Here is a 24,215-nt window from a genome sequence, read left to right as displayed (position 1 = left end):
GTCCTCAGGCCTCCACATAGTCCTGTAAACATCAACACGTTCAGCCTCAGCCTTTGCACTTGCCCTTCCTTCCCTTTCCCCAGGGAACTCTCTCTAGTCCTGAGGATAGGCCCTTGGGGCTTAATCCCTCCCCCTGCAAATCTGCTCTAATACTTCCTTAGTGAGGCTCTCAAAGAGCCTGGCAAGGAATACTATAGAGGGGGCAGGTGGTGGCACACCTGATAGAGCACACTTGTTACAATGTGCAAGGACCTAGGTTCAAGACCCCAGTCCTCATTTGGCAAGGCGAAAGGTTTGAGAGTGGTGAAGCAGTGTTGCAGGTGTCTCTCTACCTTCCCCTTCCCTCTCGATTGCTGGCTGTCTCTACCCAATAAATAAACAGAAGAAAATTAAAAATAAAAGGAATTTTAAAGAGCCCTGAGGGAGGCGGCTAAGTAGTTAGCATAGGAATATAAGAGCTCCCAAGGTTCCAATCTGGAAAATCTTTAGGGACCAGGCGGTGGCACACCTGGTTAAGAGCACACATTACGGGAGTTGGGCTGTAGGTAGCGCAGGTTAAGCACAGGTGACGCAAAGCGCAAGGACCGGCTTAAGGATCCTGGTTCGAGCCCCCAGCTCCCTACCTGCAGGGGAGTCGCTTCATAAGCGGTGAAGCAGGTCTGCAGGTGTCTGTCTTTCTCTCCCCCTCTCTGTCTTCCCCTCCTCTCTCCATTTCTCTGTCCTATCCAATAACAACGACATCAATAATGACTACAACAATAAAACAGCAAGGGCAACAAAAGGGAATAAATATTTTAAAGAAAAAAAAAAGAGCATACATTATAATGCGCAAGGACCTGGATTCAATCCCCTGGTCCCCACCTGCGGGGGGGGGGGGGTGCTTCATGAGCGGTGAGGCAGGTCTTCAGGGTCTCTCCCTCCCTTTCAATTTCTGTCTCTGATAATAAACAGAAGGATTAAAATATATACAGAAAATCATTTGGCCCAGGAGATAGTGTGGACAAAGCGGTGGACTCTCCTCTAAGCACGAGGTCTAGAGTTTGATACTCAGCATCCTATATTGTTCTCTCAAATTATTTTTCTTTTTGACTCCAGGGTTACCACTGGGGGTCAGTGCCAGCACTATGAATCCACTGCTCCTGATGGCCATTTTTTTCCATTTTATTGGATAGGACAGAGAGAAATTGAGAGGGGGAAATAAAAGAGGGAGAAACATACCTGCAGACCTGCTTTGCCCCTTGTGAGGAGTCTCCCCTGCAGGTGGGGAGCCAGGGGCTTGCACCCACATCCTCATGCTCAGTACTATGTGTGTTTAACCAGGTGTGCCACCACTTGGCCCCCTTTCTCAAATCTTTTAAGAGGCTGGATGGTGCCACACTGGGTTGAGTGAACACATTACTATGCTCAAGGACCAAGGTTCAAGCCCTGGGACCCCACCTGTGTAGGTGGGGAAGCTTCCAAGGTGGTGAAGCAGTGCTGCAGGTATCTTTTTCTTCCCCTTTCCCTGTTCAACTTTTGTTTTATCAGAGTTTATTTTATTTATTATTAGATAAGAGTCAGAGAGAAAAAATATTTTACTTGGCTTATGGTGGTGTGGGGGATTGAACATGGGACTTTGGAGACTCAGGCATGAGAGTCTCTTTGTATAACCATTCTGCTATGTACCCCCACGCCCAAAAGATAAATCTTTAAAGGAAAACATTTATTAGAAAAAGTATACTAGTTCTCTAGATCCCCCACCCCCTTCAGAGTTATCACTGGGGCTTGGTACCTGCACTGCAAATCCACTACTCCTATGGCCATTTTTTTTTTTTTGGTCAGAGAGAAACTGATAAGAGAGGGGGAGATAAAGAGGAAGACAGACACCTGCACACCTGCTTCACTGCCTGTGAAGCAACCTCCCTGCAGGTGAGGGGCTGGGGGGCTTGAACCAGGATCCTTGTGCAGGTCCTTGTGCTTAATAACTATAACACTTAACCTGGTGCGCACCACTGCCCGGCACCTGCTCTAGACTCTTTTTAAAAATTGTTGTAGTTATGATTGTTGTTATTGTCATCGTTGTTAGGACAGACAGAAATGGAGATAGGGGAGTCGGGGGGTAGCACAGCAGGTTAAGCGCATGTGGCACAAAACACAAAGACCTGTGTAAGGATCCCGGTTTGAGCCCCCGGCTCCCCACCTGCAGGGTAGTCTCTTCACAGGTGGTGAAGCAGGTCTGCAGGTGTCTGTCTTTCTCTCCCCCTCTGTCTTCCCCTCCTCTCTCCATTTCTCTCTGTCCTATCCAACAATGACATCAATAACAATAATAACTACAACAATGAAAAACAAGGGCAACAAAAGGGAAAATAAACATAAAAAATAATAAAAAAAAAGAAATGGAGATAGGAGGGGAAGACACCTGCAGACCTGCTTCACCGCCTGTGAAGCGATTCCCCTGCAGGTGGGGAGCCAGGGACTCGAACCAGGATCCTTTTTTTTAAAATTCCTTTTTGTTGCCCTTATTTTATTGAACTGGGATCCTTAACTGGTCCTTGGGCTTCGTGCCATGTGTGCTTAACCCGCTGTGCTACCGCCTGACTCCCTAGACTCTAAATAATAAAAAAAAGGCCTGTCATTTGAGCTTGTAAATAGCTCACTCACCTGGACTGTGTGCTACGTTGCCACGAAGAAACCCAGCCCATACTGCCCTGAAGGAAGCTCCAGTGCTGTGGTCTCTTTTTTTTTCTTATTCTTTTTTAAAATTTTTTTTATTATTATCTTTATTTATTGGATAGAGACAGCCAGAAATTGAGAGGGTAGGGGAGACAGAGAGGGAGACACCTGCAGACTTGCTTCACCGCTTGTGAAGCTTTCCCCCTGCAGGTAGGGACTGGGGGCTCGAACCTGGGTCTTTAAGCACTGTAACATGTGCGCTCAACCAGGTGCTCCACCACCCAGTCATTATTCTTTTTTTAAATCTGTATTTATTGGGTAGAGACAGTCAGAAATTGAGAGGGGAGGGGGAGACAGAGACACCTGCAGCCCTGCTTCACCACTGGAGCTTTCCCCCTGCAGGTGGGGGCTTGAACCTCAGTCCATGTGTATTGTAACAAAGGCGCTCAACCAGGTGTGCCACCACCTGGCCCTTCACTATGGTCTCTTTCTCCTCTCGCTCTCTCAAAAACAAACACTTGTCATCTAACAGATACATTTGACATCTGTTTACAGACCATGATACCTAGGAACCGCTATCCAATCAAACCTCTCAAATTTCTTTTTTCTTCCAAGTAACGTAATTCTCCATATGCAAAGCTTGCATGTTAATTTTAGAAGTACTCGCATGTTATCTCCCCTCTTTTGATCTCACATATCTTTTTCTTCTTGACCTTCTCTCTGATCTATTTCACTTTATCACACCCAACTATCTCACTAGATACCAGCTCTGGGCAGGCTGGATCTTTGCTCCACACACTACAGGGCTTGCTCTTTGTTAATGTTTGTTGAATGAACTCTGCTCCCTGTGTTTGTATGGTTCCCGCTGTGTGTGTGGCCAGTGAACTCTGTGCATCTGTCATCTCACAACCCACTGAGTCAGGGTTATCTCCCTGGATGTGCTATTAAGCACTGGTGGGTCCTATTTCATGGGTTCTGGGGTATCACGCTCGTAACTGTGACTGCACCCCACAGGGCAGCTGTACCTCAGTCTTTGCCTGTATGTAACCATGCACTATCACCCCTCAGTCTTTGCCTGTATGTAACCATGCACTATCACCCTCAGTCTTTGCCTGTATGTAACCATGCACTATCACCCTCAGTCTTTGCCTGTATGTAACCATGCACTATCACCCCTCAGTCTTTGCCTGTATGTAACCATGCACTATCACCCTCAGTCTTTGCCTGTATGTAACCATGCACTATCACCCTCAGTCTTTGCCTGTATGTAACCATGCACTATCACCCCTCAGTCTTTGCCTGTATGTAACCATGCACTATCACCCTCAGTCTTTGCCTGTATGTAACCATGCACTATCACCCTCAGTCTTTGCCTGTATGTAACCATGCACTATCACCCTCAGTCTTTGCCTGTATGTAACCATGCACTATCACCCTCAGTCTTTGCCTGTATGTAACCATGCACTATCACCCTCAGTCTTTGCCTGTATGTAACCATGCACTATCACCCTCAGTCTTTGCCTGTATGTAACCATGCACTATCACCCCTCAGTCTTTGCCTGTATGTAACCATGCACTATCACCCTCAGTCTTTGCCTGTATGTAACCATGCACTATCACCCTCAGTCTTTGCCTGTATGTAACCATGCACTATCACCCTCAGTCTTTGCCTGTATGTAACCATGCACTATCACCCCTCAGTCTTTGCCTGTATGTAACCATGCACTATCACCCCTCAGTCTTTGCCTGTATGTAACCATGCACTATCACCCCTCAGTCTTTGCCTGTATGTAACCATGCACTATCACCCTCAGTCTTTGCCTGTATGTAACCATGCACTATCACCCTCAGTCTTTGCCTGTATGTAACCATGCACTATCACCCCTCAGTCTTTGCCTGTATGTAACCATGCACTATCACCCCTCAGTCTTTGCCTGTATGTAACCATGCACTATCACCCCTCAGTCTTTGCCTGTATGTAACCATGCACTATCACCCCTCAGTCTTTGCCTGTATGTAACCATGCACTATCACCCTCAGTCTTTGCCTGTATGTAACCATGCACTATCACCCTCAGTCTTTGCCTGTATGTAACCATGCACTATCACCCCTCAGTCTTTGCCTGTATGTAACCATGCACTATCACCTTCCACTAGTTTGTAGCATTGTGCCACCAGAATGGAAGTCTGGCCTTTTTAAATTAAAAAAAAAATTTGGGGGGGGGGTCTTTTTGATGATACACATAACTGCACTCTGTTGGCTGGCAGTTCTTGTAGTTATTTTCTTTTGGGGTGTGGATATGGGCATTCCAGGGCCTCATGCATGGATGATTTAAGTTGTCTAGGCCAGCTTTCTCAGAAAGAAGACATCACAGCACTGGCTTTTCTCCCAGAGCTAAAGACCTGCTATGTGGTATATTGGAGCTTAAACCTGGGCCCCATATGTGGCTGGGGAGGTATCCTGCCAGGTGAGCTCTCTCCAGCTTCTTTATCTAGAGATTACATATAGTTAAGGAGATGTGTATTTGTGTCCTGGTGGTAGGACCTGGATTATGACAACTTAAAAAAAAATTTATATTTATTTACTTATTCCCTTTTGTTGCCCTTGTTTTATTGTTATAATTGATGTCGTTGTTGGATAGGACAGAGAAATGGAGAGAGGAGGGGAAAACAGAGAGGGGGAGAGAAAGACAGACACCTGCAGATCTGCTTCGCCGCTTGTGAAGTGACTCCCCTGCAGGTGGATTCAGGGGTCAAACTGGCATCCTTACGCCGGTCCTTGCACTTTGCTCCACCTGCACTTAACCCACTGTGCTACCGCCCGACTCCCATGATGACAACTTTTATGTGTCCACCTGGCAAGGCTGTGGCTTCCAGTTATTCAATCTACCTCTAATGGAGATGGTGCTGTGAAAGTTTAAAGTTCAGGGGGCTAAGCAGTGGTGCACCTGGTCAAGTGCACATAGCACAGTGCACAAGGACCTGGGTTCAAGCCCCTTGTTCCTACTTGTAGGGGGAAAGCTTCATGAATAGTGAAGTTGAGCTGCAGGTGTCTGTCTGTCTCTCCATTTCTTTCTTTCTATATTATTGGATCGAGACAGAGAAATTGAGAGGTGGGGAGACAGAGAGGGAAAGAGACACCTGCAGATCTTCTTCACCACGCATGAACCAGGGGCTTGAACCCAGGTCCTTGTGCACTGTGCTGTGTGCCACTGCCTGGCTCCCTCCTCCCTCTCTTCTCCGTTTCTGTCTCTATTTTTTTTTAAAGTTTTTTTTTTTTTTAAATATTTGTTTATTGGATAGACAGCCAGAAATCAAGAGGAAGAGGGAATGAGACAGAGAGACACCTGCAGCCCTGCTTCATCACTGTGAAGCTTTCCTCCTGCAGGTAGGTTTTGGGGGCTTGAACCTGTGTCCTTGCACACTGTAACATGTGCTGTCAGTCAGGTGTGCCACCACCTGGCCCATCTCTATTTTTTATTTAATCAATTTATTTATTAATGAGAAAGATAGGAGGAGAGAGAAAGAACCAGACATCACTCTGGTACATGTGCTGCCGGGGATTGAACTCAGGACCCCATGCCTGAGAGTCCAGTGCCTTAGCCACTGCGCAACCGCCCCCCCATCTCTATTTATTTAAAAAAAAAATTAAAATCTTTATTTATTTGACAGAGACAGCCAGAAACTGAGAGGAAGGAGGAGACAGAGAGACATCTACAGCACTGCTTCACCACTTGTGAAGTTTTTCAGGTGGGGACTAAGGTTTGAACCCAGGTCCTTGCACACGGTAACATGTGCGCTCAACCAGGTGCGCCACCACCTGGCCCCTCTTTGTCTCTAATAATAATAAATAAATAAATAAATAAAACTTAAAAGTTCATAATCAGTAGACCTGAGTAAAGATGATTCTAGAAGCTTTGGGGACTGAGCTGAGGGCAGAGCTCTGGTTTCCCTGGAAATGAGATGTCACCTATGAGCTGTAGCTTCAGCTTGTGCCTGTCAGATCTGCTACCCTAAGGGTCGGCTCTGTGAGCTTCACACTTCAAGGAAGGAGAGGGAGAAGGAATGGAACTTTGTGGAAAACACACATATGCACAAAGTTGGCTGTCTCCCAGGAGAGAGACAGTGGACTTGGGCTCTGGATGAATCACTGATCTCCATGGTTTTGGAGTTTCCTCGCAGATGTGGGATCCAGGACAGGAGGCCTCTGGGAGCAGACATGGGAACCAGGGCACAGAAGGTGCTGGGTGGGGCAGTCCCCCAACTGGGGTGAGTCACTGGAGTCTTTCACACCCCAACAGCTGGGCCAGGGCTGGTAACTCCGCCCTGCACTTGCCCAGGCCTGAATGCTGTGGCTGAGCTCCCTCAAGCCTGAAGCTTGTTCCAGCAACCTGCTCTCTGGGAAGTGGGGAGCCTTTAGGGTGCTCTGTACCCGAAGCCCCCTCCCCAAAGCCTGCTTCCCGGAGCTGGGGCCTAGGCACGCCTGGGTTCTTCCCCAGTACTGATGATTCACCCGATTCTGGGGCCTTTTCACTTCTCTTTTGGCTAAAAATACAGGGACCCAGGCATCCAAGCTTCACCATGGATTGCACAATGCCCTTAGTTGAGTGCTGCTGACGCAGGCCTGGGGATGGGTGGGGGCCTGAGTTGCTCCCGGACCAGGCATGCTGAGGTCAGGGCCTCGAGCCCCTCTACTTCCCCTTTCCTGGGTCAAGGACCCTGAGGACTGCAAACCCAAAGCTTGGCTGTGACCCCTGGAAACACAGCTTCCTCTCTTAGCCCCAGCCCCAGGTAACTCTGGGGTTCTGACTCCCAGGTTGGGAGGGCTTTGTAGACTAGGAGTTGAAGGCAGAAATCAGCAAAGGGAGACAGAATGGAAGAGAGACACAGGACCATAGAAGTGGAAAGACAGGGACCAAAAGAAAACAAAACTGAAAAAAGAAGAATGACCCAGAGGCTGTCAAGATAAGGCAGGCTACAAATGGGGGGGGGGGGGCGGCGCAAACACAGAGCCCCCCCAAAATGAGTAAAACCAAGAAGGGCTGAGGGAGAAGCCTAGTCAAGACTCCACTCCCAAGTCAGGTGAGGGGAAAGCCCCTGGAACAGAGGTCAACAACGGCCATAGTCCAAGGTCCAGTCCCAGCGGCTGGCAGCCCACCAGGCTCCGCCCTGCACTGCCCCCTGCTGGCCTCTGCTGCCCCCTGCTGGCCACCGCCTCAGGCGAGAGGAAGAAAAGTCAAGAGTCCAAGTTGGCTAAAAACCACTATCTTCATTTCCCCTGCACCCCACCCCACACTCACAGGGGGGCCCCAGGACCCGTGGGTGGTGCAGGCGTTTTCCCTGTGACCTTGTTGGCGCAGTCCAGCAGAGCTGTGTGAATGTCCTTGGCACAGGCAATCTGGGCTTTGATGACCGCCAGGTACTGTGGGTAGGGCAGGCTGTCAGGCTGCACGGCGTCTGGCTTGGTGGCTGTGGGCACCAGCGTCGGAGAGTGCTTGGCACTGTCGCAGCTCTGTGACAGGCACTCGTGTGCCAGGCGCTGTGGACAGGCAGGCAAGGTATGGCATCGGCTCTTTCCTGATAGTCCCTACCCAACCCAACCCCAAGGGCCAGCCGCCTGCTTGGTTTCTGGACTTGCAGGGCCTGGTCCTGTCAGTTCCTTGCTGGCTGGCCCCAGGCATGCTACTGCCCCTCTTAGAGCCTGTCTCCTCCTCCTCTGGAAAAAGGTCTTAATAATTACCTCCATTCCCATAAGGTAAGAAGGGTCTGTGACACAGGCAGAAGGCCTGGCACAGCACTGTAGTGTGACTGTCCTGATCCCAGGCTCGGCGGCCAGCAATGGCCCTCTCCCTCTCCCCCATCCTTTCCTTCATCTTCACTGGGGCCTTCGCACACATCTTTTTAATTTTATTTATTTATTTATTAATGAGAAAGACAGGAGGAGAGAGAAAGAACCAGACATCACTCTGGTACACGTGCTGCCAGGGATGGAACTCAGGACCTCATGCTTGAGAGTCCAAAGCTTTATCACCGAGCCACCTTCTGGATCACACTGTGCACACATCTTTTTTTTTTTTTTTTTAATATTTATTTTCCCTTTTGTTGCCCTTGTTTTATTGTTGTAGTTATTATTGTTGTTGTTACTGATGTCGTTGTAGTTGGATAGGACAGAGAGAAATGGAGAGAGGAGGGGAAGACAGAGAGAGAGAGAGAGAAAGATAGACACCTGTTTCACTGCTTGTGAAGCAATTCCCCTGCAGGTGGGGAGCTGGGGGCTTGAACTGGGATCCTTTTTTTTTATTATTTATTTTTTCTCTTTTGTTGCCCTTGTTTTATTGTTGTAGTTATTATTGTTGTTGTTGTTGTTGTTGGATAGGACAGAGAGAAACGGAGAGAGGGAGGGGAAGACAGAGAGGGGGAGAGAAAGATAGACACCTGCAGACCTGCTTCACCGCCTGTGAAGCGACTCCCCTGCAGGTGGGGAGCCGGGGTTCGAACCGGGATCCTTATGCCGGTCTTTGTGCTTTGCGCCACCTGAACTGGGATCCTTACGCTGGTCTTTTTCTTTTTGACAGGACAGAGAGAAATTGAGAGAGAAGTTGAGAAGGGGGTGGGGGGGAGACAGGCACCTGCAGATCTGCTTCACTGCTCATGAAGTGTTCCCTCTATAGGTGGGGAGCAAGGGCTGAACCCAGATCCTTGCACATGGTGATATGCTTGAACTAGGTGTGCCACTGCTTGGCACCTATGAAATACTTTTTTCCCTAATTTTTTTTTTTTTCCCTCCAGGGTTATTGCTGGGCTTGGTGCCTGCACCATGAATCCACCGCTCCTGGAGGCCATTTTTCCCCCTTTTTGTTGCCCTAGTTGTTGCAGCCTCGTTGTGGTTATTATTGCCATTGTTGGCGTTGCTTTGTTGTTGGATAGGACAGAGAGAAATGGAGAGAGGAGGGGAAGACAGAGAGAGAGGGGGAGAGAAAGACAGACACCTGTAGACCTGCTTCACCGCCCGTGAAGTGACTCCCCTGCAGGTGGGGAGCCGGGGGCTGGAACCCGGATCCTTATGCCGGTCCCTGCGCTTTGCGCCACATGCGCTTAACCCACTGCGCCACCGCCCGACCCCCTTTTTCCCCTAATTTTTAAAAAAGACATTTTATGGGGGTTGGCACAACGGGTTAAGTGCACATGGCGTGAAGCGCAAGGACCGGCGTAAGGATCCCAGTTAGAGCTCCTGGCTCCCCACCTGTAGGGGAGTCACTTCACAAGTGAAGCAGGTCTGCAGGGGTCTGTCTTTCTCTCCCCCCGTCTTCCTCTTCTCTCTCCACTTCATCTATCCAACAACGACGACATCAACAACAGTAATAACTACAACAACAACAAAACAAGGGTAACAAAAGGGAAAATAAAAGACATTTTATTTTAATGAGAGAGATACAAAAACAGACCAGAGCACTGTGCAGCTCTGGCTTATGGTGGTGTGGGGGTTGAATCTGGGCTATGGAGCCTCAGGCATGAAGAATATCCCTGCATCTCTATTACAGTATCTACCCCGCCCCGCAGGGCAGTCTGTTTGCATAACCATTATCCTGTCTCCCTACCTGAGTCTCCCTTATTTTAACCCCAACTACTCTGCCTCTATTTTCCCCATCCTCTTACCAGGCAGAGCTCCAGCTGGTCACAGAGTGCGTAAAACTCCTCCAAACACTTGTCAAAACGTTGTATGGGTCCATCGCTGCTCTTTCTATATCCCAGGAGAAGAAGGTGACTGGGAAAGGATTTCCAGTCTCTTGGTCTAACCACCTAAGCATCCATTCAGAAACAGGTATAGGCCCAGGAGATGCCAGATAGGGCCCAGGGCTCACTAGTACTTTGTGTGCTTAACCTGGTGTGCCACTGCCCGACCCTGAACCATTAGGAGTGCGAGAGGTGAGAGGGACAAGGCTGGGTACTATGGAAATAGAGGGTACACATGAAGCGAGTTTCTCAGACTTGGGCCAAGATAAGGACATCCTGGGGGAAGGAAGGAGGATGTACTTACTGTCCGTTGTCAATGTTAGTGTTCTGAATCAAGTTCTGGGCTGCAACCTTCATCAAAGTCTAGTTAAAAAGAGACAAAAGAGATGGAGAAATAAGACACTTTGATAGAACTACATTCTTGAGATCCGTCCAGTCTCAGGTTGGGGAGATAGAAACAGTGGTTTACATAACAGAGTTTCAGAGGGGCCAGGCAGTGGCGTATCAGGTTAAGAGCACATGTTACGGGAGTCGGGCTGTAGCGCAGCGGGTTAAGCGCAGGTGGCGCAAAGCACAAGGACCGGCATAAGGATCTCGGTTCAAACCCCCCCGCTCCCCACCTGCAGGGGAGTCGCTTCACGGGCGGTGAAGCAGGTCTGCAGGTGTCTATCTTTCTCTCCTCCTCTCTGTCTTCCCCTCCTCTCTCCATTTCTCTCTGTCCTATCCAACAACGACAACAACAATAACTACAACAATAAAACAACAAGGGCAACAAAAGGGAATAAATAAATAAAATAAATATTAAAAAGAAAAAAGAGCACATGTTACAGTACACAAGGACTTGGGTTCAAGCTCCTGGACCCCAGCTGCGGGGGGTGGGGGGGGTGACTTCATGAGTGGTGAAGCAGTGCTGCAGGTGTCTCTCTGTCTCTCCTCCTATCTCCCTTTCCCCTCTCAATTTCGGTCTCTATCTAGTAACAGTAAATAAAAACATTTAAAAAAAAAACAAACAAAAAACAGACGTTCATGCTTGAGGATCCAAAGGTCCCAAGTTCAGTTCCCAGCATCACTGTAAGTCTGAGCTGAACAGTAATAGATAGAAATTAGATGTAAACAAAAGAAAGAAAAGAAAAGGAGGGGCTGGGCACACCTGGTTAAGCACACACACAGCCATGTGCAAGATCGTAGGTTCAAGCCCTTGGTCTCTTCCTGCTTCACGAGCAGTGAAACCTATTTTGTTTCCCTTGTTATTGTTATTATAGCTGTTGTTGTTGCTGGATAGGACAGAGAGAAATGGAGAGAGGAGGGGAAGACAGAGAGGGGGAGAGAAAGACAGACATCTGCAGACCTGCTTCACTGCTTGTGAAACGACCCCCCGGCAGGTGGGGAGCTGGGGGCTCACACCGGGGTCCTTACGCTGTTCCTTGTGCTTTGCGCCATGTGTGCTTAACCGCCCAACTCTGCAGGTATTTCTCCCTTCCTCCCTCCTCTTAACTTCTACTTTTTTTTCTAAGTTTTTTTTTGAAGATTTTATTTATTTTGCCTCCAGGGTTATGGCTGGGGCTCAATACTGGCACTACGAATCCACTGCTCCTGGAGGCCTTTCCCCCCACTCCATTTTATTGGATAGGACAGAAATAAATTGAGAGGGGGAGGGAAAGATAGAGAGGAAGAGAAAAACAGAAACATTTGCAGACTTGCTTCACTGCTTGTGAAGTGATCCCTTAGAGAGGTAGGGAACTGGGGTCCTTGCAGTCCTTGTGCTTTGTGTCCTGGTGCAGCATCTTGCCCGGCCTCAGATTTTTTTTTTTTTTTAATTCATTAATGGTAAAGATAGCAGGAGAGAGAGAGAAAGAGAGAGAGAGAGAGAGAACCAGGTATCACTCTGGTACATGTGCTGTTGGGGATTGAACTAGGGACCTTATGCCTGACAAGCCCAATGCTTTTTTCACCGTGCCACCTTCTGGACCACTGCTTCTGTCAGAAAGAAAATAAAAGAAGGGGGGCAGTTGCACAGCAGGGTAAACACACATGGCACAAGGATTCCAGTTCGAGCCCCTGGTTCCCCACCTGCAGGGGGGTCGCTTCACAAGTGGTAAAGCAGGTCTGCAGGTGTCTTTCTCTCCCCCTTCTCGATTTCTCTCTCTCTCTTTTTTTTTTTACCAGAGCACTGTTTAGCTCTGGCTTATGGTGGTGGTGGGGGTATATGTGACTTTGGAGCCTCAGGCATGAGAGTCTGTTTGCATAACCATTATGCTATCTACCCTCCGCCCTGATTTCTCTGTCTTATCCAACAACGACAGAAGTAACAATAACAACAACAATAAACACCAAGGGCAACAAAAGATAAAAAAAATGGCCTCCAGGAGCAGTGGATTCTTAGTGGAGGCACTGAGCCCCAGCAGTAACCCTGGAGGCAAAGAAGAGAGAATGACAAGAAAAGAAACTGCACCACTACATTTCACCACACACAAAAGTAAGCTTCAAATGGATCAAGGACTTGGACATTAGACCAGAAACTATCAAATACCTAAAGGAGAATATTGGCAGAACTCTTTCCCATCTAAATTCTATAGGTATCTTTAATGATACAAATCCGTTACAAGGAAAACTAAAAAATAATCCAATAGGACTACATCAAATTAAAAAGCTTCTGTATAGCATAAGAAACCATCACTCAGATTCCTTTTTTTTTTTTTTTTTTTTTTAAAGATCTTATTTCTTGTGGTCTAGGAGATTAGGCAGTGGATGGAGCATTGGACTCTCAAGGATGACATCCTGGGTTCGATCCCTGGCAGCACATCAACACATGTACCAGAAAGATGTCTGGTTCTGGGCGGGGGAGACAGCATCATGATTATACAAAGAGACTCTAATGTCTGAGGCTCCTACGTCCCAGATTCAATCCCCTGTACCACTATAAACCAGAGCTGAGCAGTGCTCTGGTGTTTCTCTCTCTGTTTGTGTCTCTCTCTCTGCATCTCTCTCTCTCTCTCAAAAAAAAAAAATGCCTGGTTCTTTCTCACTCTCCTATCTTTCTCATGAATAAACAAATAAAATGTTAAAAAAACATTTTATTTTTGTATTCATGAGAAAGATAGGAAGAGAGAGAGAGAGAGAGAGAAAGAACCAGACATCACTCTGGTACATGTGCTGCTGCTGGGGATTGAACCCAGGACCTCATGCTTGAGAGTCCAATGCCTTATCCACTGTATCACCTCCCAGACCACATCACCCAGATTCCTTACCGAATAGAAGACTTTTATATGCCATACATCAGACAAAAGGCTAGTAACTAAAACATTTAAAGAGCTCACGAAACTCAGCAACAAAAAAGCAAATGACCCCATCTTAAATGGGGAAGAGGAATATGAATAGAATATTCACAAAAGAGATCCAAAAGGTCAACAGACATTAAAAAAATGCTCCAAGTCATTGACTGTCAGAGAAATACAAATAAAGACAACATTATTCACCCCTGTGAGAATGTCACACATCAGAAAAAGTAGAAACAACAAATACTGGAGAGGTTGCGGGGGTAAAAGAAACCTGCACTGTTGGACGGAATGTAAACGATTCCAACCCCTGTGGAGAGCAGTCTGGAGAACTCTCAGAAGGCTAGAAATGGACCTACCCTACGATCCTGCAATTCTTCTTCTGGGATATATCCTAAGAAACCAAACACACCCATCCAAAAAGATCTGTGTATACCTGTGCTCATAGCAGCACAATTTGTAATAAGCCAAAACCTGGAAGCAACCCAGATGCCCAGCAACAGATGAGTGGCTGAGTAAGTTGTGGTCTAATATATGCAATGGAATACTACTCAGCTATTAAAAATGGTGAATTCACCTCCTTCATCTCATCTTGGGTGGAACTTGAAGAAATCATGTTAAGTGAGATAAGAAAAAAAAAAAAAGGACAAATATAGGATAATCTCATTCACAACAGAGAGAAGTTGAGAAGAAATGGAAAAGAAACACAAGCAGAACTTGGATTTGGTGTATTGCACCAAAGCAAAGGACTCTTGGGGGTGGGATGGGGTGGTGACTTCCAGGTCCTGGTGTATGATGGCGGAAGAGGACCTAGGATGGGCACTAGAGTGTTTTGCAGAAAACTAAGAAAATGTACACAGTAGCAACAAGCGTATTTACTGTTGACTAAGCCATTAATCGCCTAAATAAAAAGCAAACAAAAGGCTGCCAGAAGCAGTAATTCACAGTGCTGGTAGCAAGCCTCAGTGGTAACCCTTGTAGCAAAACCAAAAACAAACAAATAAAAACCACACACATATATGCATTAATTCTTAAGCTTCACAATTTGGTAGGACAGAGAGAAATTGAGAAGGGGAATAGAGAGGAGCTGAGTCACCTACAGCACTGCTTGTGAACCTTTCCCCCTGGAGGTAGGAACCCGAGGTTTGAACCCAGGTCCTTGTACATAGTAACATGGGGGGCACTTAACCAGGTGTGCCATTGCCCGGCTTGAAAAAATATTTATTAATGAGACTATGATCCAGGCAGTGAGAGATATAGCATAACGGCTATGCAAAGTGACTCTTATTCCAGAGGCTCCAAAGTCCCAGGTTCAATTCCCCTGTATCACCATAAGCCTGAGCTGAGCAGTGCTCTGAAACAAACAAACAAACAAACAAAAACAATGCCAGGGATAGAACTCGAGCCCTCATGCTTTGAGAATTACCCGCTGCATCACCTCCCTGGTGGCTAGATCCCTTCTTCACGTGGTACTGCTCCTCCCGCCACTCAGAATAACATCTTCTCCCATTCTCATAGATACCACCATTCGTACTTTTCCACACACCCGCCCTCAGATGGGGATTTTACCAGTAATCTTTCAGATATACCATAGGGCCCTTCCTCAAGACCAATTACGGGTAGACTCTCTAGATAAGGATAAAAGACTGGACAGTCTTTTCTTCAGGTTTTAATGACCAGTGCCTAGTTTCTCCTTGAAGCTCCCTTTCAATTAAGTCCCGGTCCATCCCAGGTTTCAACATCAGCTCTGATCCCACCCGTCAATCCGCAGAACTTGGCTCTGAACTCTCGAAGAGGACCAAGTGTCTTTCCTGTCATACCCAGCTTTTGCTCTCTGCCTGTCCTGCCCCCTGGAAAGCCAAACCCCGCTTGCTTCTCCGCAGCTTCCGGCCAGTTAATTACCTGGAGACTCTCTTTCAGCTGCGGGATGAGCATCTTATAGCGCTGCACAGGATCGAAGTCCTGTTGTTGCTGCTGTAACAGCCCGCTCTGGGCGGGCCCTACCAGCTGTGCCGGTGGTTGTGACTGCTGCTGAGGACCCGGACCGCCGGCTGAACCTGGACCCGACACCCCAGCCGCAGAGGACGCCACTGAAGCCTGTTGCTGGGACGCAGCCATTTTCCTCGCTTGGCGCGCCGGAAATGCGTCACAACCACGTCTCTCGACTTCTTCAAAGCGTCTCCATTTCTAGGCTCCACTTAACTGGTTAGCTCCTCCTCCTAGATAATTCAGCCAATGGGAAGAAAGAAGTTCCCTTCTAGCCCTAGATTCTAAATGGACGCCTTGTCGGATACCGACTCACCAATCACAAGAGACTTTTCCTCCTTTGCTCCACCCTCTACCCAGTCCCCCACCAATCCAGGTGTAGATCTGATCCGGACTATATTTCCCAGAAGGCGTCGCGGCTTGAGACGCCCTGTCGGGTCCTAGGCATCTTGGCGGCGGTTGGTGGAGCGGACTTGGGAGTCCGTCTTCGTCGCTGCCTGCGTGTTTACCTGTAGTGCCGCCCGGAGCTCTCCTCACCTGTCCGTTTCGTTGTGACCAGATTTCCGCGGAGCACAGGGCCACAGCACGAACCCTGCCTCAGATCGGGCGTCCGCCGAGGCTGGCACGCCCCTCCGCGTCTTCCCGCGGCTCGGCAAGGACCCCGTCCAGGCTGCAGTCGCCTCGTCGCCATGGCGCCCACTATCCAGACCCAGGCCCAGCGGGAGGATGGCCACAGGTAGGCCCACGCCCCTGGCCGTCTGCTTCCGTCTTTCCGGGCTGGGGAGCATTGGGCGGCGGGCGCGGGCGCCTGTCTCACGTCACCGGCCCCCCAGGCTGCTCGTGACGTCAGCCCACCGCTGCTCTGAGGGGTGTTTTTCCTTCTCACCCTGCGGTGGCTTTTCGGGGTGCAGCTTCTGGAGACGGTTCAGAAATTGGGTGCTTGACCCTCCAGTCGAGTTGATTTTGGAGAATCTTCCCCCCCACCAAAAAAAAAAATCCAATTGAATACGAAGTTCTATAAAAGCTATAAAAGAAGGGGCGAAAGGGACGCTCTTCGGTCATTAAAGCATTTAGTAAGATTTCCTCTAGGACTTGGGGGTGCCTGGGGGTTGGGTAGAGCACAGGACTTGCGTGCTCGCAATCCCTCGTACTGACCATACAAATGGTGCATTCGCCACCACCACCCCGTTTTTTCTTATCAATAAAAGTTTTGAAAAATGAAAGGGAGCCCCTGTTTCATTAACGAACTTAGAAAGCGCCCTTACCGAGAGGGATTGTTGTGTCATCCCTTCTCTTTTGAAAACTTGGAAAAATCCACTTCGCTCTCCTGTAAATTCCATTCTTTCAGTCTGACATTGTTGTCTTTTTGGTCCACCAGGCCCAATTCCCACCGAGCTCTGCCTGAGAGGTAAGCTCCATCGTGCTTTCCCAGGCGGGGTGGGCAGTGAGGGCTGGCAAAACGGGGCCATGTTTTGAAACACTTGTGTTCTCAGGTCTGGAGTGGTCTGCAGAGTCAAATATTGCAACAGCCTACCTGACATCCCCTTTGATCCCAAGTTCATTACCTACCCCTTCGACCAGAACAGGTGAGAGATCATGGACACTTTTTTTTTCTTCTTTTTTTTGCCTCCAGGGTTATTGCTGGGCTCAGTGCCTGCACTACAAACCCACTGCTCCTGGAGGCCATTTTTTCTCTTTTTTGTTGCCCTTGTGTATTGGTATTGTATGGACGCTTTTTTTTTTTTCCCAGTGGTTATGTAAAGAAACTTTCATGACTGAGACTCCAAAATCCCGGGTTCAATCCCCCATACCACCATAAACCAGAACTGAGCAATGCTCTGATTAAAAAAAAAAAAAAAGTGGGGGTTGGGCAGTAGTGTGCTGGGTTAAGCGCACATGGCACCAAGTGCAGGGAAGGACCTGCATAAGGATCTTGGTTTGAGCCCAGCTCCCAATCTGCACAGGTGTGTGTGTGTGGTCTGTGTGTGTCCATCTTCACTTTACAAGTGAAGCAGGTCTGCAGGTGTCTTTTTCTCCCCCCATCTTCCCCTCTCGATTTCTCTCTGTCCTATACAGCAACGACAACAGCAATAATAATGATGGACAACAGGGAGCAGTGGATTCATAGTGCAGGCACCAAGCCCCAGCAATAACCCTGGAGGAAAAAAAAAAAAAAGTTGTGGGTCAGCACATAGTTCATCTGTGCTTTTTTTTTTTTTAATTTTTTTTCTTTTGATGATTTTTTTACTGGATGGGGTACAGAGACACTTGCAGCACTGCTTTCTCCCTGCCGGTAGACCAGGTCTTGAATCCGGTCCTTGTGCATTGTAACGTGTGCTCTCTACAGGGTGTGCTACTGCCTAGCCCTCTTTATATGAAAAAGTTGGGGCCAGGTGGTGGTGCACCTGATTGAGCGCATGTTACAATGCACAAGAACCTAGGTTCGAGTCCCTGGTCCCCACCTGCAGGGGGAAAGCTTCACAAGTGGTGAAGCAGGGCTGCAGTTATCTCTTCCCCCCCTTCCTTCTCAATTTCTTTATTTAAAAATAAAGATAATATGAAAAAAAATGTGTATTAAAAAAGAAAAAAAGTTGACCTGGAGTGGTGAAGCCTTAGCCTCAAGATGAAACAGCAAATGTCTTGAGGGCGATAATAGACTATCCTCTCTGAGGACCTTGAGCAGCAGCTAACACCTAGTAGTGGGTACCCAGTAAATGTGTCGGCGAACAGGACAGGTCTGTGCTCACTGGAGAGCCAACCTTTTGACTCCAGCATGAGGACATTCCATTTTCTGCTCCTCTCTTGAGAAGCTTGCCCTGTTGGAAGCAGGGGTACAGTGGGCAAAGCTGGTATCAGGAAACCCTAACATGTTCTCTCTGCCAGGTTTGTCCAGTACAAAGCAACTTCCTTGGAGAAACAGCACAAACATGACCTCCTGACTGAGCCGGACCTGGGAGTCACCATTGATCTTATTAACCCTGATACCTACCGCATCGATCCCAATGGTGTGTGGGGAGGGAGGGCAGGCAGGCCTGCTCTGGGCCAGGCCTGGGTGTGCGTCATGGTTTTCCTTGCTCTCCTCTAGTGCTCCTAGACCCAGCTGATGAGAAGCTTTTGGAAGAGGAGATTCAGGCACCCACAAGCTCTAAGAGGTGAGGAGGTGCTACGTGAAGACTGGCTCAGATGGATTCTCCGAACTGCGGGACAGTGGGGTCCTGAAGTGCTTCATTCTCCATCCTAGATCCCAACAACATGCGAAGGTGGTGCCATGGATGCGGAAGACAGAGTACATCTCGACTGAGTTCAACCGTTATGGCATCTCCAATGAGAAGCCTGAGGTCAAGTAAGTTGTGGATGATGAGGGAAGGAAGGTGATTTCAGGTTTAGCTAGTGACCCTGAAGACTTCTCTCTCTGCTCCTAGGATTGGAGTTTCTGTGAAGCAACAGTTCACTGAGGAGGAAATCTACAAAGACAGGGATAGCCAGATCACAGCCATTGAGAAAACTTTCGAGGATGCCCAGAAATCTGTAATCAAGGGACAGGCATGGGGGTAGGTAAGAGGTGTGGCTTTCAACTTCAGGTCTTCCTTCTCACTCTTATTTTTATTCCTGCCAGATCTCCCAGCATTACAGCAAGCCGAGAGTGACACCGGTGGAGGTCATGCCTGTTTTCCCCGACTTTAAGGTCAGATCCAGGGCGGGAAGCAGAGAGGGATAGAACTCCAATTTCTGCCTGTTCCCATCTGACCAGTGTGTCCTCTTCTTCCTCCTCAGATGTGGATCAACCCATGTGCTCAGGTAATCTTTGACTCAGACCCAGCCCCTAAGGACACAGGTGGTGCAGCTGCATTGGAAATGATGTCTCAAGCCATGATCAGGTAGTTGGCCCTGCTGACTATTTTGGTCTGGTCCTCTCTGCTCTCTTGCCTTTACTCTTCATTGCTCCTTCCCCCCCCTCCCCTCCCCCAACCACAGGGGCATGATGGATGAGGAAGGAAACCAGTTTGTGGCCTACTTCTTGCCTGTGGAAGAGACAATGAAGAAACGAAAGCGGGACCAGGAGGAAGAAATGGACTATGCTCCAGATGATGTGTGCGTGGGTTGGGGGGGTTAGGTTTCGGGGATTGGGAAGTGTTTCCTCTGTCATAGGGAAGGAAGGAGCAAAGCTAACTCTGTGATTCTTTCATCTTCAGGTATGATTACAAGATTGCTCGGGAATACAACTGGAATGTGAAGAACAAGGCTAGCAAGGGCTATGAGGAAAACTATTTCTTCATCTTCCGAGAGGGTGATGGGGTTTACTACAATGAGTTGGAGACCAGGTACTCAGCATGTGTCTATAGTTTGGGCCTGTGCTTCAGAATCAAGACCCTGGAATGTATAGTGAGAATTGCCTTCAAAGTCATTTGTACCTATGGATTTGTCACCTGCATCTGTAAAGGAGGAGCATGGGGGCTGGTTGGTGGCACAATGGTTAAGTGCATGTATTACCATGTGTGAAGATCCAGGTTCAAAACACTCAAGTCCTTTCCTGCAGGGGGAAAGCTTCACAAGTGGTGAAGCAGGTCTGCAGTAGTTTCTGTCTCTCCATGTCTTATCTCTTCCCTCTCAACTTCTGTCCAAATTAAATGAAGCTCGGCATAACCAGCTTTCTAAGTGTGACTCACCAAACTCCTGATGGCTGTAAATTTACTGCTATGCTGCCCTTTGATAGATCTGCGGAATAGTTTGTACTTAAAGCAGGCATCACAAATTCACACCCATGAGCCGGGTAGGAGATGTAAGGGGTTAGCACAGTGAGTGATGGGGTCTACGTGACCTGGACCCTTCCTCCAAAAATCACCATGACTCAGCAAAGTGCTGCAACTCATATTTGCTGTGTGCTGAGGGACAAGGTCAGTGGAGTCACAGTATTTCTGAAAAAAACAGGAATCTAGAAACCTAGATTGTGCTTTTAAGTATCGGTAGCTATTCTGCATTAAAACAGGTGTGTGTGTACATACACACATACACGTAAACTATAATGAACTATATATAAAGTGCAGGGAAACCAAACTACTGTTTTATGAACTGTCATCCTTTCCCCCCTTCAGTTTAGTGTTCTTTAATTTAGCATTCAGTTTGATCTGTTGTGGCCTTAGCACTGATGGATGGATAAGAACATCTGACATGTACCTCTACAACCCCCCCCCCCCAACTTGTCTCTTGCAGAGTCCGCCTGAGTAAGCGCCGGGCAAAGGCTGGGGTTCAGTCTGGTACCAATGCTCTGCTTGTAGTCAAACACAGGGATATGAATGAGAAGGAATTAGAAGCCCAGGTAATAAGCACCGCTGGCTCTTTAGGGCAGCCATGGAAGGGTGGTATGGGTGAGGAGAGGAGAGGGACAGAAGCCTGATAGCACTACCCCTCCCGATGTTTTAGGAGGCAAGAAAGGCCCAGCTGGAGAACCATGAACCCGAAGAAGAGGAGGAGGAGGAGATGGAGATAGAAGAGAAAGAAGCCGGGGGCTCAGGTAAAGCTAAGTCAGGTCAGACCCTGGGAACCCTGGGAGGGTTGGAAACTGAGTCTCACTTCTCCCTGCTTCCTCACAGATGAAGAACGAGAGAAGGGCAGCAGCAGTGAAAAAGAAGGCAGTGAAGATGAACGCTCTGGCAGTGAGAGTGAACAGGAGGAAGGTGACAGAGAGGAGGCAAGTGACAAGAGTGGCAGTGGCGAGGATGAGAGCAGTGAGGATGAGGCCCGGGCCGCCCGAGACAAAGAGGAGATCTTCGGCAGTGATGCTGACTCGGAGGAGGATGCTGACTCTGATGAGGAGGACAGAGGCCGGGCCAACGGCAGTGATAATGATTCAGACAGCGGCAGCGATGGGGGTGGCCAGCAGAGCCGCAGCCACAGTAGGAGTAGGAGCCGCAGCCGCAGCCGCAGCGCCAGTCCCTTCCCCAGTGGCAGCGAGCACTCGGCCCAGGAGGATGGCAGTGAAGCCGCAGCTTCCGATTCCAGTGAAGCTGACAGTGACAGTGACTGAAGTGACTGAGTCCCAGGGCCTTCAGGGCTGGCACAGCTGTGATTATTCTGCGCAGGAAGGCACTTTTCCAGTGGTCTCTTTGCAGGCCCCTCACTTTTGTTTTCCTCTTTGGTTGTTAATAAAGTCATCTCTTTACTAACCTCCCCAGGCCCTGTGAGTTCATTCCCCTGCACCCTTGGCCACCCCCCCCCCCCCACCCCCCCGCCGCCCCAGCACAGGCAAAGGTCATGGAGGTGACCCTGCTAGTTTTTCTAGGAGAAATAGCATAACAAAGGTCCGATTTTTTTTTTCATTTTTTTTTTTTCAAAATAAGCCCAGACCATTAAACAAGTGAAACTCCAACAAATAAGTCTTCTCCAACAGCGAGAAAAACTGTACAGTTACTCAAAGCTGATTCTGCCAGTGGGGCTGGGGATAGAAGGAAAGGTGAAATCATGGCGGAGGGTCCGGGGCCAGAGCAGGTCAGGGTCCTGCCCATCAGAGTGGGGCCGCCTGCGTCCTGTACACTCTGCTGTCAGGAGAGGGGAGGGGAAGCTCTTGCCTCCCACTGTGTGTGGGGGGGTGTCCCTTGCCACCTCCAGGTGCCAGGCAGAGCCAGCTCACCCTGCTGGCTGGGAGGAGCTGAGGATCCCATAAAAGGGACACCCTGCTGATTCCAAACGAGGTGGCCCCTGTCCATCCCGCTTCCTTGGGCTAGTGGGAGGGGAAGTGGAGAAGCCCTGGGAGCTTGAGGGGAATGAGCAAAGGCACAGAAACATGGAGGGGCCGGGGTGGGGGACTTGCATAGGTTGATGAGTGTGCAAGAGGTACATAAATAAACCTGACACCCCACCCAGCCCGGCACTGGGAGAGGAGGTGGGGACCTGAAGCAGGTCCCCAGGGCCACCCCGCCCCCGGCTCCCTCCCCTTCCCTGGGCTCAGAGCTGAGGGAGGTCCAGACCAGGGGGGTAGAGGCAAGGTGGTCTGGGGGATGGGGTGAGGGATAAGGGGGAGGGTGGTGGTCTTAATTTTTTTTTTTTTTGGTTTTTTGTTTTTTTTCCCAACATTTTGTATCTTTAATAACATACACAATGGTTACCAGCCATATTCATAACAAAAGTTATTCATAAAATGTATCTAAAAATAACATTTTTTTTTTTTCCTTTTCGGTGTGAAAAGCTTGAGAATGTCCCAGTGATGGGAAGAGAGTTGGCTGAGGGGGGAAGAGGAAGTTGGAAGAGGGGCCCTGGCTTCCCCCAAAGCCTAAGCTCCCCAAGTCTCCTCCTCCCTCCACCTGAATCCAGCACAGCTCCTAAGTAGGAGCAGGGGCCAGAGAGTCTCCATGACTCCAGGGCTGGGACAAATCTCTCAGTTATGATATAGTGTTCCACTTAAGTGAGGTCATGGCAGAATGGGGCTGGGATGGGGGGTGGGAGAAGAATGAAAGAAAAGGGAGGGGACAAGAAACCAAAAAATAGGAAAAACAAAAACAAAACAAAACACAAAAACCAATCCCCTTTCCCTTCTTCCTAACCCCCAAGTCTTTTTCAGCACTCACACCTGGGGGGTAGAGAAGGGTGTGAGTTGGTGGGGGAAGGGGATATTAAGGCAACAGACTTCCTGACCTCACTGGCTGCCCTGGTTCCCCACCTTCAACCTCTGTGTCTGGGGAGGGGGGGGTGGTGGGGGGGGTGGGGGGGTGGGGGTGGGAAAGGGCTAGGGAGTCTGGGGAAGAGGGCTCTGCCCTCTCCTCTCCTAAAAGTCAGGCTTCCCCAGCCACTTTCTTGGCTCATGGTGGGGCCTGGAGAGTCTAAAAATGAGAGGGAATGATCAGAGAGAAAAACCGTTAAGAACTATATAAATATGTATCTTAAATAGGCCTAAGAAATTAATTGTAGAGAACCTCTGATAAACGGCAAAAGGAGGTGTGAGAGGAAGGTGGGTCCTGTCCTCAAGGAATGCCAGGAATAGGGAAGGGGGAGGAGGTGATGAGACTCCTGTCTCACCCACCTCCTCAGTTCCTCCCAAATAACATTCAGGGGATCAGGTCAGCTATACCACTTGCCTCTCCCTAAATGTCAGATGATTTGGAGCAGGTAGTGGGGTCAGGAAGTCTCTGCGGTGGCTGCTCCCTTGGGAGGGGCATGTGGCTGGAGGAGGCAGGGACAGGATGGGGCCAGGTGAGGGATGAGGAAGGGGAGGAGAAGGAGGGGCAGGCAGGCTGGCCAGTCCCTGCCCTCCGTGTCATGGTGGTCCTCCCACACTGCCCTGGACCTCAGCAGAGATCCTCTCAATGGGCCAGGGAGTGAGCAAGGCATGTGCCAATGTTAAACAAAAGTTAAAAGGGTGAGAGTAGAAAAATATTAGAATGTATAGCTGAGCCAGCCCACCCTCTCGCTGTTGCGGAGAAGCCCGTTGGGGGTTGGCCCCCGCCCGCCGCCCGGGGAGCCTATGAGTGCGCTGGGCTGTGGGTCCCGTCAGATGGTGGAGGTTTTGTCTGTCCCATCTGTGGTAAGAAAGGGAGGAAGGGAGGAAGATCAGGAGCTGGTGGGAGGCCCAAGAAAA

At 49.0% G+C, this 24,215-nt stretch overlaps 3 protein-coding genes across 3 annotated transcripts in view; 1 reads left to right on the top strand and 2 right to left on the bottom strand.

Moving 5' to 3' along the window:
- Positions 1-7,900: 7,900 nt before the first annotated feature.
- Positions 7,901-15,827, bottom strand: MED29 (mediator complex subunit 29). The gene is made up of 4 exons (XM_007524028.3): positions 15,563-15,827; positions 10,690-10,748; positions 10,308-10,392; positions 7,901-8,190 (listed from the first exon to the last, which is right to left on the bottom strand). Exons 1-4 carry the CDS (start codon positions 15,776-15,778, stop codon positions 7,948-7,950), a joined length of 603 nt encoding a protein of 200 aa, XP_007524090.1. The 5' UTR covers positions 15,779-15,827; the 3' UTR covers positions 7,901-7,947.
- A 191-nt stretch (positions 15,828-16,018) lies between these two features.
- On the top strand, positions 16,019-21,811 carry PAF1 (PAF1 homolog, Paf1/RNA polymerase II complex component). The gene is made up of 14 exons (XM_007523983.3): positions 16,019-16,382; positions 17,025-17,054; positions 17,140-17,232; positions 18,530-18,651; positions 18,732-18,798; positions 18,888-18,989; positions 19,069-19,174; positions 19,263-19,331; positions 19,421-19,524; positions 19,622-19,738; positions 19,840-19,968; positions 20,858-20,963; positions 21,068-21,158; positions 21,238-21,811. Exons 1-14 carry the CDS (start codon positions 16,336-16,338, stop codon positions 21,669-21,671), a joined length of 1,617 nt encoding a protein of 538 aa, XP_007524045.1. The 5' UTR covers positions 16,019-16,335; the 3' UTR covers positions 21,672-21,811.
- A 945-nt stretch (positions 21,812-22,756) lies between these two features.
- The window catches only part of SAMD4B (sterile alpha motif domain containing 4B), a 48,734-nt gene continuing 47,275 nt past the window's right edge, over positions 22,757-24,215 (bottom strand). The window contains exon 13 of the mRNA XM_060185910.1: positions 22,757-24,156. Coding sequence (XP_060041893.1) covers positions 24,128-24,156 — 29 coding nt within the window. The 3' untranslated portion in view covers positions 22,757-24,127. The remainder of the gene's footprint in view (positions 24,157-24,215) is intronic.

The sequence above is a fragment of the Erinaceus europaeus genome, chromosome 2, assembly GCF_950295315.1.
Source record: "Erinaceus europaeus chromosome 2, mEriEur2.1, whole genome shotgun sequence".
Lineage (NCBI taxonomy): Eukaryota > Metazoa > Chordata > Mammalia > Eulipotyphla > Erinaceidae > Erinaceus > Erinaceus europaeus.
The sequence above is the reverse complement of the archived record's forward strand: the minus strand, read 5'-3'. Positions and strand labels throughout refer to the sequence as shown.

What these genes read in the sequence shown, in the direction of transcription:
- MED29 (XM_007524028.3), bottom strand. Translation starts at nt 15,778, where the DNA reads ATGGCTGCGTCCCAGCAACAGGCTTCAGTGGCGTCCTCTGCGGCTGGG. An exon ending in AGCTGAAAGAGAGTCTCCAG is followed by an intron (nt 10,749 to 15,562) that starts GTAATTAACTGG and finishes CTTTTTAACTAG; the next exon opens with ACTTTGATGAAGGTTGCAGC. An exon ending in ACCAGCTGGAGCTCTGCCTG is followed by an intron (nt 8,191 to 10,307) that starts GTAAGAGGATGG and finishes GCCTGTCCACAG; the next exon opens with CGCCTGGCACACGAGTGCCT.
- PAF1 (XM_007523983.3), top strand. Translation starts at nt 16,336, where the DNA reads ATGGCGCCCACTATCCAGACCCAGGCCCAGCGGGAGGATGGCCACAG. An exon ending in GCACCCACAAGCTCTAAGAG is followed by an intron (nt 18,799 to 18,887) that starts GTGAGGAGGTGC and finishes TCTCCATCCTAG; the next exon opens with ATCCCAACAACATGCGAAGG. An exon ending in AGAAGGAATTAGAAGCCCAG is followed by an intron (nt 20,964 to 21,067) that starts GTAATAAGCACC and finishes CCGATGTTTTAG; the next exon opens with GAGGCAAGAAAGGCCCAGCT.